Source organism: Rhineura floridana, chromosome 9 (genome assembly GCF_030035675.1).
Source record: "Rhineura floridana isolate rRhiFlo1 chromosome 9, rRhiFlo1.hap2, whole genome shotgun sequence".
NCBI lineage: Eukaryota > Metazoa > Chordata > Lepidosauria > Squamata > Rhineuridae > Rhineura > Rhineura floridana.
Window position 1 is genome coordinate 63,511,198 of NC_084488.1, and position 15,391 is coordinate 63,526,588.

The 15,391-nt window shown below is 37.4% G+C and overlaps 1 protein-coding gene across 4 annotated transcripts in view; it reads left to right on the forward strand.

The window, feature by feature from the left end:
• Positions 1-15,391, forward strand: part of LRBA (LPS responsive beige-like anchor protein) — a 654,576-nt gene that overhangs the window by 156,358 nt on the left and 482,827 nt on the right. For 3 of the 4 annotated variants that reach the window (XM_061584671.1, XM_061584674.1, XM_061584672.1), the window contains exons 32-34: positions 5,502-5,580; positions 5,893-6,026; positions 11,841-11,902. In XM_061584671.1, the coding sequence (XP_061440655.1) occupies positions 5,502-5,580; positions 5,893-6,026; positions 11,841-11,902 (275 nt within the window). The remainder of the gene's footprint in view (positions 1-5,501; positions 5,581-5,892; positions 6,027-11,840; positions 11,903-15,391) is intronic. The other variant, XM_061584673.1, reaches the window with a different exon arrangement.

The window sequence follows — 15,391 nt, forward strand, 5'->3', positions numbered from 1 at the left end:
CTGTCTCCTAAATTATGTTATAAAATCACTTTCCTCCAATAGCTATCTTAACTAATCATCAAATCTCATAAACATTACTTTATTCTTCCCACAAAAAGTCAGAGAGATTTCAATTCCTTGAAAGATGTATCTTTCAATTTTTCTCCAGATAAACATGTCAACCAATCCATCACATTCAAATACACTAGGTCCAATAATTTCAATAGCCATTTTTCCATTATCAATATTAATTCCATCTTCCATCTTCAATAATCCTGTTAAGTCCAATAATTTCAGTAACCATTCTTCCATTATCGATAGTCCTATTAAGTCCAATAATTTCAATAGCCATTCTTCCATTATCAGTATCCCAAAATAATCTTGTTATCATAGCCATAGTCCAAATAAACATATAGATTAATCCATCTCGTCAAACCAGTTTGATCCAATGATTTCAATAGCCATTCTTCCAATATCAATATTGATTCCGTCTTCCATCTTCAATAGTCTTGTTCAGTCCAGTATTTTCAGTATCCATTCTCCCATTACCAGTATCCCATATTAATCTTGCTGTCATAGCCATAGTCATATAATAAAAGTATGATGGGAATCTCCCTCATCACAAATCTTTTCTTGCCATCAATTCTGAATATGTTGCTGAGATATTGTTGTAAAGTCACATCTCTACTCTTCTTTTTTACAAAATGCACTGGCTCATCTCTTAAGAATTTTTCCATTGTCCCATATCTGTAGCCAATTCCATAGATTTTTTCTATGTCAAACTCCATCACATCATTCCAGTCCAAAAAATTATCCAAGACATTGATAACTTTATCTCTATTATCTTCATTGATTTCTTCAGAGACAACGTTAAGTTCCAAGCAGTAAGCTTTGTTTCTTGTATCCATAGACTCCAGATCTTTTTCCAATTCTACATTTGTTCCAGTCTCCAGAGCCTCTCTCACAGAATCCACTATTTCTTTAAACTCCTGCGTCATTTTGCTAAATTCATTTTTCATCTTCTGTCTACCCTGTCTCAGGGTTTGTTTCGTTATCTCAATCTCATCCATTATTTTCTGAAACATGATTTCTTCCATGGTCTCAGCCCCTTTCCTGATTGCCATTCTTAGAGCCACAAAAACAAAAATTATTTCAGTCACAATTGGGTTAATATTCCAGGCTTGATGAAGTCACAGTGTAGACAGTACAGCCTGCCTTATCTCTTATGTTCAGGAATACAAAACAAATTTAGTTCCCAGCTTCAAAAGAGTTAGTGGCGTCATGAACAAGTAGATTCGTCAAAATGAAATAGACCAGAAAGAAAATAATCCCAAACATATAATGCTCCAAAGTTCATAAATCAAATTTATTTTTTTCCTCTCTTCGAAATAGAAATCCCTCTTCTGTTTATATCTTTAAAATGCACTTCCAGGCCAGCTTTTTGCAATAAAAACTAAGATAGGCTTTTTCAATTTGTTTCCTCCTTAGTTTCGTGAATAAAGGAGAAAATTTTTAACTCACCCAGAAGATCTTTATAGCTGATTCAGTGACAAATCTCTTTTTGCAGCAACGATTTAAACCAAATGAAAAAAAAAATATAGAAAGAAGGGTGCTTGCTTGTTTAAGTCCGTTCTTCTTTAAAGAAAAGATAAACGTGTCGTTTATTCAGCTAGAGCGTGATGGACGTCCTCCGGCATTGCTGGCTGAACCTTCTCTCATAAATTAATGAGATCCAGTCCTCCCAAACAAAAACAGGCTTTTATGGTTAATCTCTATGTTTCTCCCTTCCCGAGAGAAAATCTTCATCAGTCAAAAAGAATGTTCTGACTGATTTACACTGAAAAAACTTCTTCTGAGACGAGAGCTCGTCTCGAAAAGCAGGCACAAGCGAAGTCACCCTTCCCGGAAGTCTGTTGCTTATTCTGAATGTCCAAAATCAAAAGCTGATATCTTAAATAAGTTAATAATGTTGCTTTAAATTTATAGTTTAAATTTATAGTAAAGGGTAAGGCAATAACAACAAAAATGCAAGAAACTCATTAAAACATATTTTTGGATTTGTTGGTTTGGCATCTGAACTCTGTGAGAGCTGTAATGTATATTTTTCACAAATTTAAAAAGCATTTTAAATATACCTGTGTTAAGGTTTTGAGTCATGCACCAGCATTTCAGCAAGGTTATACACTGACTATTTCAGATTTGTAGTTTTGCCTAAATGAAATGTTAGAATGCAAATAATCCTCATCACTATCTGGCATGGTCACAAGGTGATCAGAATCTTTCATTCCGTCTTAGAATAACCACAGTTTAGCATGTGGTTTGAACCTTAATCTGTGATTAATTTTAACTATGGTTAGTGAAAACAAGCCAACTTTATAAACTATGGTTTAAAGTTGGCTTCTTTCCACTGACCATAGTGAACATTAATCACAGTCAGGGTTGGATGACATGGCAAGCTGTGGTTAATGAAAAACATAAGGAAAATTTCCTCACAACCATGCCCAACGAGGAGTAGGGGGCCTATGGCTCACCTAGGCTTGTTCATCTGATCCTAACATGTGGTTTGGTGTTGCATCCAAATCAGTTTAATTGTTGCTGCCTACCTCAAGTATAAAATGGGCGTAACTTCCTGCTTAAAACTCATTGCTCCCCTTTGTATGGGTTCCTAATATATAGATTCTCCACTTGGTTATGGTAACTGGCATTTTATTACTTGTTAGGAAACATAGCAACCAAAACCGGGGCACTGTTACCCATACCATTGAAGGGACACAGGTATAACAATTAGAAATGTACATCAAGCTTTTTGTTGTCTGTCCACCCCTTGTTGAGGAATGAAGGTATCCTATTTGGATAGTTTGAGGTCAAGATGGAATTGCTGTCTCCCCCCCCTCGCCACCCCATATTTGAAGCTTTAGCAGCCTTTCATCCTGCTACATGCTGCAGCATCTTCACCATCTGATGCCTGTCAATTATGCTTCTGATAAGCAAACAAGTTTAAGATCACAGGTGTACTCTTAACTGAAGCAGATTTATGTTAATAATTGTGAACAAAAGTACTAGCCAGTTTTTGTCAGTCTTTCCTAGCCTTGCTATGTATAGCTAAGGTTTAACTGAGTAGCTAACTTTGACAAAAAGCTAAGAACTGCTACCAGTGTGGCTAGGAACAATTTCTTTTTGGAAGAAAACATGATTCTTTGCCTGATAGTGCTTGCTTGTAAATTTTGCGTGAGGATAGCCAGCTCAAAACAAATGGGATCCTGTGTGCCCAAAGCATTTCAAGGTTTCTAGAGGAGAGACTTGATAGAAAGAAAAAGAAAAGGGAATTTGTTTATTCTCTGCTCCTCCCTTCTCTCCCAAATTACAATAAGCTTAAAAAATGTTAGTCTCGATACAGAGTTTCCTTGGCATCTATTGGTTGAAGGTATACAAAAAGGGTTAAGGATGTCTCTAAACTGGAAAACCATTGAACTATGATGTTTTAGTCAGGGCTGTAGAGTTGGTACACCAAACCTTCGACTCTGACTCCTCTATTTTTCTACTGTCCGACTCGGACTCGGACTCCACCCAAAATTGCTTCCCATTCCATGACTCCAACTCTGACTCCACAGCCCTGGAAAGGGCTGTAAATGTCTTTTTAAATTGGAAGCTCTCATAGGAGCATTTTTATCGCTGCCTGAATATGCTCTGATCTTGGCATCACAGCATTTGTCTTCATCTGGGTCCTGTGTCATACACTGACACACAAAATGTTTTCCATCCTGAGTTATGGTGAAATGCTCAAATACAGCTGACTTCATGGGAAGCCTCTTTGACATTTTGAATTTATATTTTAAAAAATTTGTCAATCAAAATTTATTTTGAAGTTGGAGTCTGTACATTTCTACCGACTCCGACTCTACCCAGAATTGCTTCCAACTCCACAGCCCTGGTTTTAGTTCTATATGCAGAATTAAACCATGTTGTCTGTGCTCCGTATGTTTATATAATTCTGTGTGTGAGTTGCACTGTGAGTCTAGCTCAAGTGTCTGCCTGACTTGAATGAAGAGATGTTGGCATTGATGCTTCAGGCACTCAGTGGAAAATGTTACCCGAAGCACCACCACTACAGGCCAAACAAAATAGCTTTACAGGCTGGAGATAGTTACACATCGAACACCAAAGAAGATACTGTTATGACAGGTGGTAAGGTGGTATACAACAGCAATAACATGTCTTCAGTGTAATCTTCTCAAAAAGAGAAGGAGAAGAAGGAATGACTTGAATATTATCCAGGATGCCTTAATATATAGAGCTCACCTTGTTTCAGTGGTTCAGAATTTGTATGGTCCAGGCTCACTTGACATGGAGAACTGCTAGTTGATTTGTGATAGGGCTAGAGATGTGAATGCCTGGAAAAATTCAATAGTTTTTTCTTGTCCCCCTCCCCAGTTTTCCCCTGAAAAATAAAAAACATGAAAAAACCCATTCCCCAAAAAGATTTTCCATGTTTTTTCCTGGGTCTTCGCATCTGTGGATGGGACCATGTAACGTATTGCACACTTCCTTTAAACAAAATGCCCTTCCCCCATGTTACTTTACTACCTTGTGAGAATGCTCTAATGTCGGGAAAACTTTGTTAAGCAGCATTGCATTTCTCTTCAAGGAATGTTGCAAAGCTAGAGAGGGAGTTCTGTAAAGCAAACAGAAATTGTGAAAATGAATACAGATACTGATGCACCCAGATGTGACATTTGAGCACCTAATGAGTGAAAGCTTGGAATTAGAATATCCACTTTCTGTGATGCAACTGAAGTGCTTGCTTCCTATGCAGATAGGGCAGTAGCTTGGCGTGAGAGGTCATATGTTTTTCATGCATAACAGGGCTCTGGAACAGGATCTGGCCACTGGGACAGATCCTTATCTCCCCTACATCTGCCCCCTGTAGACTGATTTTGATGTGTGGGGTTACCCAAATGACATCACAATGATTCTGGGTGATGTAGCACTTTGAAGCCCTGGCAATTAGCTGATAGTCGGGACTTCAAAGACTGCTCAGGGCTCTTTGTAAGGGGCTTGCAAAGAGCACTGCACTGTGCCTTGAAGTCCTGATGATTAGCTGATCACCTGGAATTCAGAAGCACTGGATGTGGGGCTTCTGAAGTGCTGACAAACTGCACTTCAGATGCCCCTTTTGGCCCTGCACAGCCACCTTTTTACCTGCTGACACCTTATATGACATAAGGTGATTGGCAGGTGAGCATGATTTGGCCAAAATGTCCTAGTGGGACAAATGGACCCACGGGCTGGAGGTTCCCAACCCTGATGTAGACATAGCCATGTTCTCAACGCTGGCTTCTTCAGTTAAAAGGATCTTGGATAGTAGAACAGACAAAGATCTCTGCCTAAAGCCACTGAGAGCTGCTATTGTGGAGTGCTGTCTGAGTAAACAGTTCTGAATTAGATGAACCAATGGTCTGAATCCATTTAAGGGAGCTTCATATGTTCATATGCTATCTATGGTCTATTAAAATCTTTTGCAGGCAATGGATCGTCAAATTCAAGATTACCATCTGTTCCTACAGTTTCTTCTGTGCCTGAGGATTCTGCTTCAAACATGAGGTATTTTTTAATAACTTTTAACTTTCTTGAACCGGGGTAAATCACGTGCCTATTTATTTAAGCAATTATGGGACTCACTCTACACTTCTGCATGGATTGTGCTCTTTCATTTGAGGTCAATAGGAAGTTTTAGATTTCTATCACAACTACTGTAACTTAAATAGAAATAAAACCAGTGGTGTGTAGCAACTGGTTTGGGCACTCCTGTTAACACATTTTATACTTTTGTGTATATATTTTTTCTTTTTCCAGAATTTTAGTTGATTGTTTTTTCTTTCTCTCTGTCTCATACTAATCTTGTCCATCTCTTAGTATTACAGAAAGGCTTGAGCATGCCTTGGAAAAGGCTGCCCCTCTTCTGAGGGAGATATTTGTGGATTTTGCTCCTTTCCTTTCACGTACTCTTTTGGGTAGCCATGGGCAAGAGCTACTGATAGAAGGTACAAGTAAGTCCCCCTTTTTCATGCTTCCTGTGGTTAAGGATTGTAATACTTAAATGCAAAATGGATGAAATTTGACATGGAAAACTGACCAGTTTTCATGTTACTTTTTTGGTAGAGTGAAGTGAATTAAGAAATATTCAGATCATGCCAGAGTACTACTATTAACCTGCTGTTGAGAGCGTTATTATAATTAAGGGGCTAGTTTTCACTTACCATGCTTGGCATGTGTACATAAGGTGCAATGTGCATATGGAGGACTTGTCATTTTTTTGTTCCTGTTGCAGACCTTTCATGCTAAATGGGATAGCTCCCAATCTTTAAGTGCAGCGTTTCGTAAGGCGAAAGGGGCTGCATTAAGAATGGGGGTGCTAAAAAACCCATTGTGTACACAGAATTGTATGAATCCTAGTCTTCTTTCTCAGCCACTTAAATGCCCTACTTCTACCTGATAAGTTATTCTCTCCATCCATTTCTTCTTTCCTAATGCACTTTTTAATTTTGTTCCTCTCATGGCCAGTCATACGACTTTTTTCTCTCTCACTTATTACACTCTGTTGCTACTCCATTATATCAAAGTTGTAGCCTGGTATAGCTGTAATGCCTTAATTTGCAGCCATTCTAGATTCAGAAGGGCCTGTACACTTAATGGTGTTTCAGGCTGAGATGCTCTTGCCACTATTCCAGGCATGTTAGAACCTATGTTAGGGGTAGGGAGCCTGTGGCCCTCTAGATGATGATGGACTGCAACTTCTGTTGTCCCTGGCCATTGACCATGCTTGGCTGGACTGATGAAAGTTGGAAGTCCAACAACATCTGGAAGGCAACAGATTCTCCATCCCTGTTATAGTCTGTAGAAAGTGGGAGTCAGCTCTTAACTGGGTGTTGTTAGGCTGTGATATAATTTACAAATAGGTATTGTGAATAGCCATTCATCACGACAGTCTACAGGATAAGTCTAATAGGTATTTCACATTTCTTAATAGTAGGTCAGGTAGTGTCACTGAATATATTTTTGTTCATCTAAGCTACTGGATAGCCATTCAAAGGCAACGTTTAACAAGAATTCAAGTCCACCAGTAGACAATTTTTTGTTGTTGAACTTTTGCCTCTGACTGCATCTCATCCTTGGCAGTGTCATAAATAGGATATTAGATCAGATTAATCCACTTCTATTTCTTTGTTACTATTGAATAGTTTAGTGCCTTTTAAAGAGCAAAATCCCTTCTAGCATATGCTAAAATGGATTTTGTTCTGATTTTAAACAGAATAAATGTATTTAGCGTTACTTGTACAGCTGAAAATCTGGGTGATGTAGATGTACTGTCAGTTACAAGGTTGAAGCAGCCAAGTGTAAAGTTGAACAACTTAAGTTACTGTATAGTTCTGAGATTAAAGAGGTTGAGAGTAGGCTCACTTTAGTATTTTGCAGATTGAATTAATAAGAAAAAGTATAAGAGAAGCAATTTGTAGAGTAGAAAAACATGAGAGAGAAAGGCAGTTTCTAGAGAAACAGGAGAGCAGGAAACACACAGTCCCTTGAACATCTGAGACTGATTTGCACACAGAGACTTGGCTTATAACAAAGTGGACAGGTGGTGTTCTTTCGTTGGGCAGAGCTCAAATAGAGCGGTAGGAAGCAGAAATGATTTGTGAACTAGACAATTAGGTTTAAAAGGCTTGTTCTTCTCTCCTGGATGAATTCTCAGCATATAATCACTCACACTATTAATTTCCCCCCTTGGTAGTATTGATGCCCATTTTTCATGTAGATGTCCAGTGTCTATTTTTCCCCTAGTAACTTATACCATGCCCCCGGATCAGACCACCTTACAACTTCCATAGGGGTAAAGTGGGTGGCACTAGATACTGTCATATATTTATAGGAACATCTGAGGCCGACTCTTGTTGGAAAAGAACATGTCAAGTCAGTTGCAGTAGAAAGGCCTAGATCAATGGTTCCCAAACTTTTGTTCCCCATGGACCACTTGAAAATTGCTGATGGTCTTGTGGGACCACTTCATGACTTTTTTGCTTGTTATAGCAATTGTAATGTGTTGTGTTAGATACTGTATAATCTTTAATTGTAATTTTATTGCTTCTTTTCTTTCTTATATTGTATTTTATTGTACAGCAATTTACATTACTTAGGATTCAAACTGTAATACAATAAGCTACCATATAAGAAATAAAAGAAAGTAGCAATAAATTACAATTAAAAATCAATATGATTCTCCAGAGGGCACCAGGACACCCCCAAGTGGGTATTGTGTTCCTTGCTAGTGCTTGAGGCAGGAAAGAGTTAACACTCCAAAGTGACCGTTAATGCGGCCCCTCCCACGGAGTGCTAGTTCGTTTTCCTGCCTCGCTTGAGCAGTACTGATTTTCGCCTTGCTCTTCAGTCTGGCCGAGTTATTTATTTATTTATCTTTTTCTCTATTTATGTATTTATTGGCGGTCAATGTTTACTTCACTTTTATCTCCGTGTTGTATATGGCTGTTCGTCCTAAGATTAATTAGTACAATGTTTTCTCCTCAGAAATGAATTTCTTTGTGGTTTTCCCTTAGTGTTTTTCTTGGGTAGATTTTCCTCACTAATGAATTTCTCTGTGATTTTCCCTTTATGCATTCTGTTAATTTTGTCCCCTTTAATGAATTTCCGGGGAGGTTTTTTCCTCAGTCATAACTGCTATTGATATTTCCCTACGTTAATGAATTCCAGGGTGGTTTTCCCTCATTTATTTATTTTTTTTTTTTGCACAGTAGCTTTCTTCTCCTTATAAATCGTATTGCCAACATTTTGTCCTTCGCCAAAGCATCCTCTAGAGCGCGCTTGGCATTCATTGGATGTGAGGAGAGCACTTAAAGTATATATAAATAGGACTAGGCCAATAAGGCAAACTGATTCTTTGTTTGTTTCTTACCATCCAACTACTCTTGGTAAAAAGGTGTCCTCCTCTACTTTGGCGAGATGGATTAAGGGCTGCATTGCCTTAGCATACAGTTCTCTAAACATACCATTACCTTCAGGCATCGTTGCTCATTCCACTAGAGCAGCGGCTGCCACTGCAGCTTATTAAACAAATGTATCTCTCCAAGAAATATGTAGGGCGGCTACTTGGGCTAACCCTAACACTTTTACTAAACATTATAAAATAGATCTTTATGCTTCAGCTGAAGCGGCCTTTGGGAGGCAAGGTATTCAGCAGGTCTTGAGTGATCATTGAACATTTCTGTACCCACCCAATCAGTACGTCAGCTCTGGAACATCCCACTTGGGGGTGTCCTGGTGCCCACTGGAGAAGGAACCGTTTTACTCACCAGAAGGGTGTTTCTCAGTGGGCGCCAGGACACCGCCAAGGCCCACCCTGGGATACAAATGGCGGGACATGGCATAATAAAACGGGTGGACACTGAGGAGTCAATGATCACTCTTATTCCATGTATCATTCAGTACAGTTGGCAGTCGCTCTGAGTTGAGACTGTATAGTTATTTTTACAACTTAAGTGTCAAATGTATGTTTTCATAATTCCAGTTAATGTTTTCATAGTGTTTTTAGATATGTCTCAGTTTATTTTTTGAGCTTGGCCAGACGGCGAACTAGCACTCCATGGGAGGGGCCGCATTAACGGTCACTTTGGAGTGTTAACTCTTTCCTGCCTCAAGCACTAGCAAGGAACACAATACCCACTTGGCGGTGTCCTGGCGCTCACTGAGAAACACCTTTCTGGGTAGTAAAACGGTTCCATATTTAATATGGACATGCCGCAGACCACCTGAATGAAGCTCATGGCCACTGGTGGTTCAGGGACCACAATTTGGGAACTCCTGGCTTAGATCATAGAAGGAAATATCTGGGTGCTGAGTGAAGGTATTTTGCACTTTAATGCACTCAACACAGTTGTATTTGAAACTATATCACTGAGGCATATTTTCTTATTTCTTATTCTGCTTGATAGAATAATGATGTGTGTAAACACTCTTAAGAACTATTTTTGGAAAGCATTTGATAACAAAATAAAATTATGAAGGATTATGATTCTATCATCTTTGGTTTCCTTCAGCCATTTTACAGAATACACAGTATTTAACTAAGACTCTAGAGGAATAGATCATAAAAACTAGTCTCAGCCATTTTTAAGAAGCTGCCTTTACAGAATCCTGTTCAATACTGAATATTAACAAGTTTGGCCATTTTAAAAGATGTCTGCAAATTCTTTTCTGTGGTGTCAATTTATGCCAGCTGGATTTATTTCAGATTCGTGAAGCAATATTTTGTAAATATTGACTGGGTTTGCACCTAATGACTAGCTAAGGTTCATGGCTTAATAAACCATACAGTGCACATGATGGTGCATGCAGCCCAATCACTTCCACTTCACTCTTCACCTGGCATGAACAATAAATTAACTAGGAAGGGGATAGCTTAGCGTTATGTCTGAACCTGGGATCATGGGTTGTTTTGCCCTAACACACTACAATCAGTAAGCCAACAACAAACCATGGTTTAAAGCTGGTTAGCCATCATGGTTTGTTAGGACAAAACAAGCCATGATCCCAGGTTCACATATTACACTAAGTTTCCCCATCTTGATGTGTTTACCTTCTCATATCTGGAAGGGCAAGGTGGGAGTGATCATACTATGTGTACCAGCATGTGGCTCATGTGGTATAATTTATTAAGCCAAGAACCTTGACTTACTCTTATGTGTAAATGTGGTCATTATGGGTACTTCAAGGACAACTCTTTCGCTATTGAATAAATTTTGGCAATTGTTTCTAGTTAAACTTTACACAATCACCTTTTTTTAAATGGTGTGACTATGCCAGTGTAGGATAGTGAAACAGATGTGCAGATTATATTGTGTTGCATTGCAAGTGGACAGCTTCTGGTTTTATGTTTTAGGTAAAGTGCTTACAGTGGGAGCTACATTGTTGTGACATCTTGTGTAGAAGAATGAGTAAAAAGCTGCCTCAAAGCTTTAGCTCTACTGACCTTATTTTTTTCTAATTCACTAAATGCTAGATGTTGCTGACTTAGTTAGCATCCATGGTTTTATTAATAATAATACTTGATCCCAAAGAGGAGCAACAAAACAGTTCTCAGTATGTTGAAACATGGGTTAGTGGTTAGAACCTCCAGCATCCTTGGCCATGATAACACCTTTTCATGCTATACTAGGAAAGTAGTATGAAGTGTGAATTGCTTATAATAACCAAATTAGTTTATAAACTAATCACAAATGTGTAGGTTACTGCTTGCACTCCCCTCCCTTTAAGGTTTAGGTGAGGGTCAAGGGTCAAAGTACTAATAAGAGTGTTTGGGATGTCTGCTGCCATGAAACAAAATGGAAACTTGATTGATAGCTGGAGGGCTGAAGGGAGAGAGCTCAATGGAGAAAGCAAAGGTCATAGGAACCATTTCCCTTCTCTGCATATATAATGATCAACCCACTCCAAGGTGAAGAAATGTAAGTACTATAGATCAATATACCATATGCTATGTATGCTTTTATTAACTTGGAGTACAAATATTGTAATCTCATCTGAATAGCTCAAAGGCATCATTTTATATCAAAATACAGCATGGTAGTGATTGGTGTCTACTTTAAGCATGTTTTATCCTGATGTATTATGATTGAACGTTAAAACAAACTGAAGCTATTAGATTTCTCATTTTGTTAATGTAAACCATACTGGCAATACAGAGATAATATTAACCAAACAGATATTGGGTTGAATTTTCAGGAGATACTAAACATACGAGTTGCATCATGTAGCCAAGTTGATCACTATATGCCTTTTCTCTTTTTCTTTAGGTCTTGTGTGCATGAAATCTAGTAGCTCAGTTGTGGAGTTGGTCATGCTGCTTTGTTCTCAGGTGGGTTACAATTGATTTGAGAATGAGTAGCTGCTGCAAAAAAAACCCTTTACAGCTAACGTTTATTGCAATTATTCTTCAGAGCAATAGTTTTGAGCTTTGTAAATCCACATTTAACCCTAATCTACACCATGAGATCTACTTTTAATTTTTTTGCCATAATATGTCTGCCTGTCTCTTCTCTCCCTCTCCTATACTTTTCCTTCCCTTACATTTTTCTCTTTCTCTTAAGAAAAAAGAACAAGGTGGTGGTGGTGAAACCAACCTCATTAGAATAGGGTATGACCCACCAGCTGGAGATGAATGCATTACAGGAGCTATGTTACATCTCACATGATGAGCTAAGATAGTGTCCTAAAATCTGTTCCCTTAACTTTTCCCAGTATATTAATAAGAGGGTGTATACATTTTGTCAAGTAACTTTATATTTAGCAGGTAAATTGCCAGATAAAGATTTTGACATGGATTTAGTATGATACTATTTCAGTTACTTTGGAGGAATAGCTTTTGTCTTTTTGTAATATCTGCTGTTCTGAAAAGTAGTGTCACACTTCACTTTGATTAACAGAATCTGAAAAATTAGAGTTGTCAACAAATAATAGTATATATTAGATCAAATAGCTACCTTTGCTCATCTCCTGTGTTTCTCCATTATAATTATATAGGAGGTTTCTATTGAGCTTTTCTTTTTTGGCCTTTTAAAAATGATACCTTCCTGGTAGTAAATTCCCCTACTTAAAACTTTAAAATAGCCTTTTTTAATGGGAAGGTTATTGGTCTAGAGGTCAAGGGTTTTGACCCATTTCAAAACCTTTGACCTTCATTTAAAGCCCTTATGGTTTACTTGCCTGACGAATAAGGATAATGTAAAATTAATGTTTTTTTACATCGATTTATTCGTCTTAGTGCTTATATTGCCAAATGTATTTAGACTGTGCTGATGGACATTTCATGAATACAAATGAAAGAATCATAGAAGGTGTGAAAAATCAATAACCTGCATTGACAATAAAATGCAATAAAAACAATTACTTCTGGAGATTACACCTAATGGATTTTTACAATGAACTAGTGAAGAGCAGTTATGTTTCTAGTGTGCTTATTATTCAGTGATGTAGTTAGAATCATGTTGACACGATTTCTTCTTTCATTGCTAGAAATGAATATTTTTTTTATTTTTTTATTTATTATTAAATTTGTTAGTCGCCCATCTGGCTGGATGTCCAGCCACTCTGGGCGACGTACAAGATAAAACAGTATATAAAACAATTAAAATTTGAAAACAGTAAAAAAATATAAGCTTGTTAGCTTCTACTTAATATGGTAAAAATCTAGAATTTTATCTAATTTCAGCTCTTGCTTTCCAAGACAGCTTTTTTTTTTTTAAGTCATCTAAGGTATTGTGGATGCTCAGATATGCTATTTGAGATACATTTTCAACATTAGTGCTCAATGTGTAAAAGTTATTTGGGTTAAAATGGTGGCTGTTCTTAACCTTTGTTACTTACTTCAGTAATGTCCCCCCATTCTGTTTCTTTATTTTAAAAATAACAAAGCAAAGTATACCTTGATAATTGTGTGTGTGTCAGTAGTCTCCACACTGGACAGTGTGGATACTGATACAATCTAAAATGGAATAAATGACATGCACTAATGTGCCTATTTGTCATACATGTCACAGTGCTGTTTTAATGGAAATCTCATGGTAGAATATGGCAATGGGCTAGTTGGTAGCACATGATTTTGTATAATATAGTTGAAATAAACCAATACAATAAAAACCCATAACATCCATTCAGACAAAAGAGTAGCTAAAATATTTTGCAGACTATGTAAAAAGTGGTGTAAGAAATAAAGCTTAAATTAGCTCCAGATGTATACAGATTTGATCTAGGGTGATAATTACATTTTTCACTCTGAATTTTCCTAATTCAAAGAGGTCAGTATGGCAATCACAGAAGTGATTTATTTTCTTAAGAGGTAAACTGTCTGTTGCTACATGAAAGCTTGAGAGATATGAAATTGAATTGCAGCTCGACATTTTGCAGATACTGGAAGGAGATGGGGTTGAGTTTGATTGATTTTTTTTTCTTTTTGTGAGACCAGGATAGGGTGGAAAGTGAAGTGACCTTCTTGCTAAAAAAATAATTAATTTTTTAAGAAGAGATTGAGAGGATGGAGTGCCAAAGATCGAAAGATCAGGTCAAAAACTAGTTTTTAATCACATAAATAATACAATACAGTTACAAATAAGCATCTGCAAGTGTGATTTAAAATGTAACAAATTTGTTGGATATGGTGTTAAATTAGAGCATTTCTCTCTGATTGATACTTTTTGTGATATGTATCTAATATGTAGCAGCTATCTCTCAAAATATTCTCTACTCTTACTTATAAGCTTAACTTTACTGTTAGGCTTTGTCTGACACAGAATTTCCCAAATGCCCATGGTCTAAGAAAAAAAAAGTTCATCATTTTCTCAAAGATTAAAAAAAAGATACAACTTTTGTTGAGGTTCTTATAAGATTTTTCTTTATTATACTGCAGTAAGAATCCATTTAGTTCAGTGGTTCGCTGCCACCTATATGTGCAGTACCTTTGGTGTGTCTTAGTTCTTTTCTGCCCAGGGTATGCAACGTTTCAGGTTGTTTAAGATCGTATTTCTTTACTCTTCCTCAGATGAATGTACAAAAATAACCCAACATCCTAAAGCAGTTTTTAAATTGACACTCAATTCTGACACTGGATGCTTGCCATCCTATCTGGCTATTGCAACATAAGGAATTCTGCATGTAATATTAACAGGAAAGTGTTCCTGCTTATTTGACATTAAGATCATTTTTTTAAGAGTCAGTGTTGTATTCAAGGCCACTTTATAAAAGCATTGTGTTGCTCATCCTAATTCAGTCTGACATACATTCCAATAACACTACCTCCCCTCCAGAGTTTAAAGCTAAATTTATGGCTGAGCATTGTGAAGTGCATCATTTAAAAATGTTTCAACCCAAAACATCTAATAAATAAATAATGTGTACGGCTACTCAGTAGTAGACTTTCCAGACTAGAAATCATTCCATTGGATACTCAACAGTCCACTATCGTAGAAGGCTGTCAGATAAATCTTATAGTAGCTGCATTTATGTCCTGTAAATCACATGTTATTGTCTGAGCCTTCTGCCAGGTCATCTATTCTTTTCCCATTTATCAGAAATGCATATAGTACATTGAAACTAGAAACACCACCTAGTCTGGGCCCCAGCCTCGTGTCCAAGTAATTAAAACAGCCAAAAGAGTGAAATCCTCAGCATGATGTTCCTTTTAAATGAATCATGCCCATAATATATGTAGATCTACTTGTGTGCTACTGTAGTATAGCATTCTTTTTCAAGGTTTGAGCCAATCCTATTTGAAATTAAAATGCTGCTGAATTTTGGAGGGTTGCATGTACAAATGCAAGTGTGTGTAAGTGAACATTCCCTTGTGTACAAT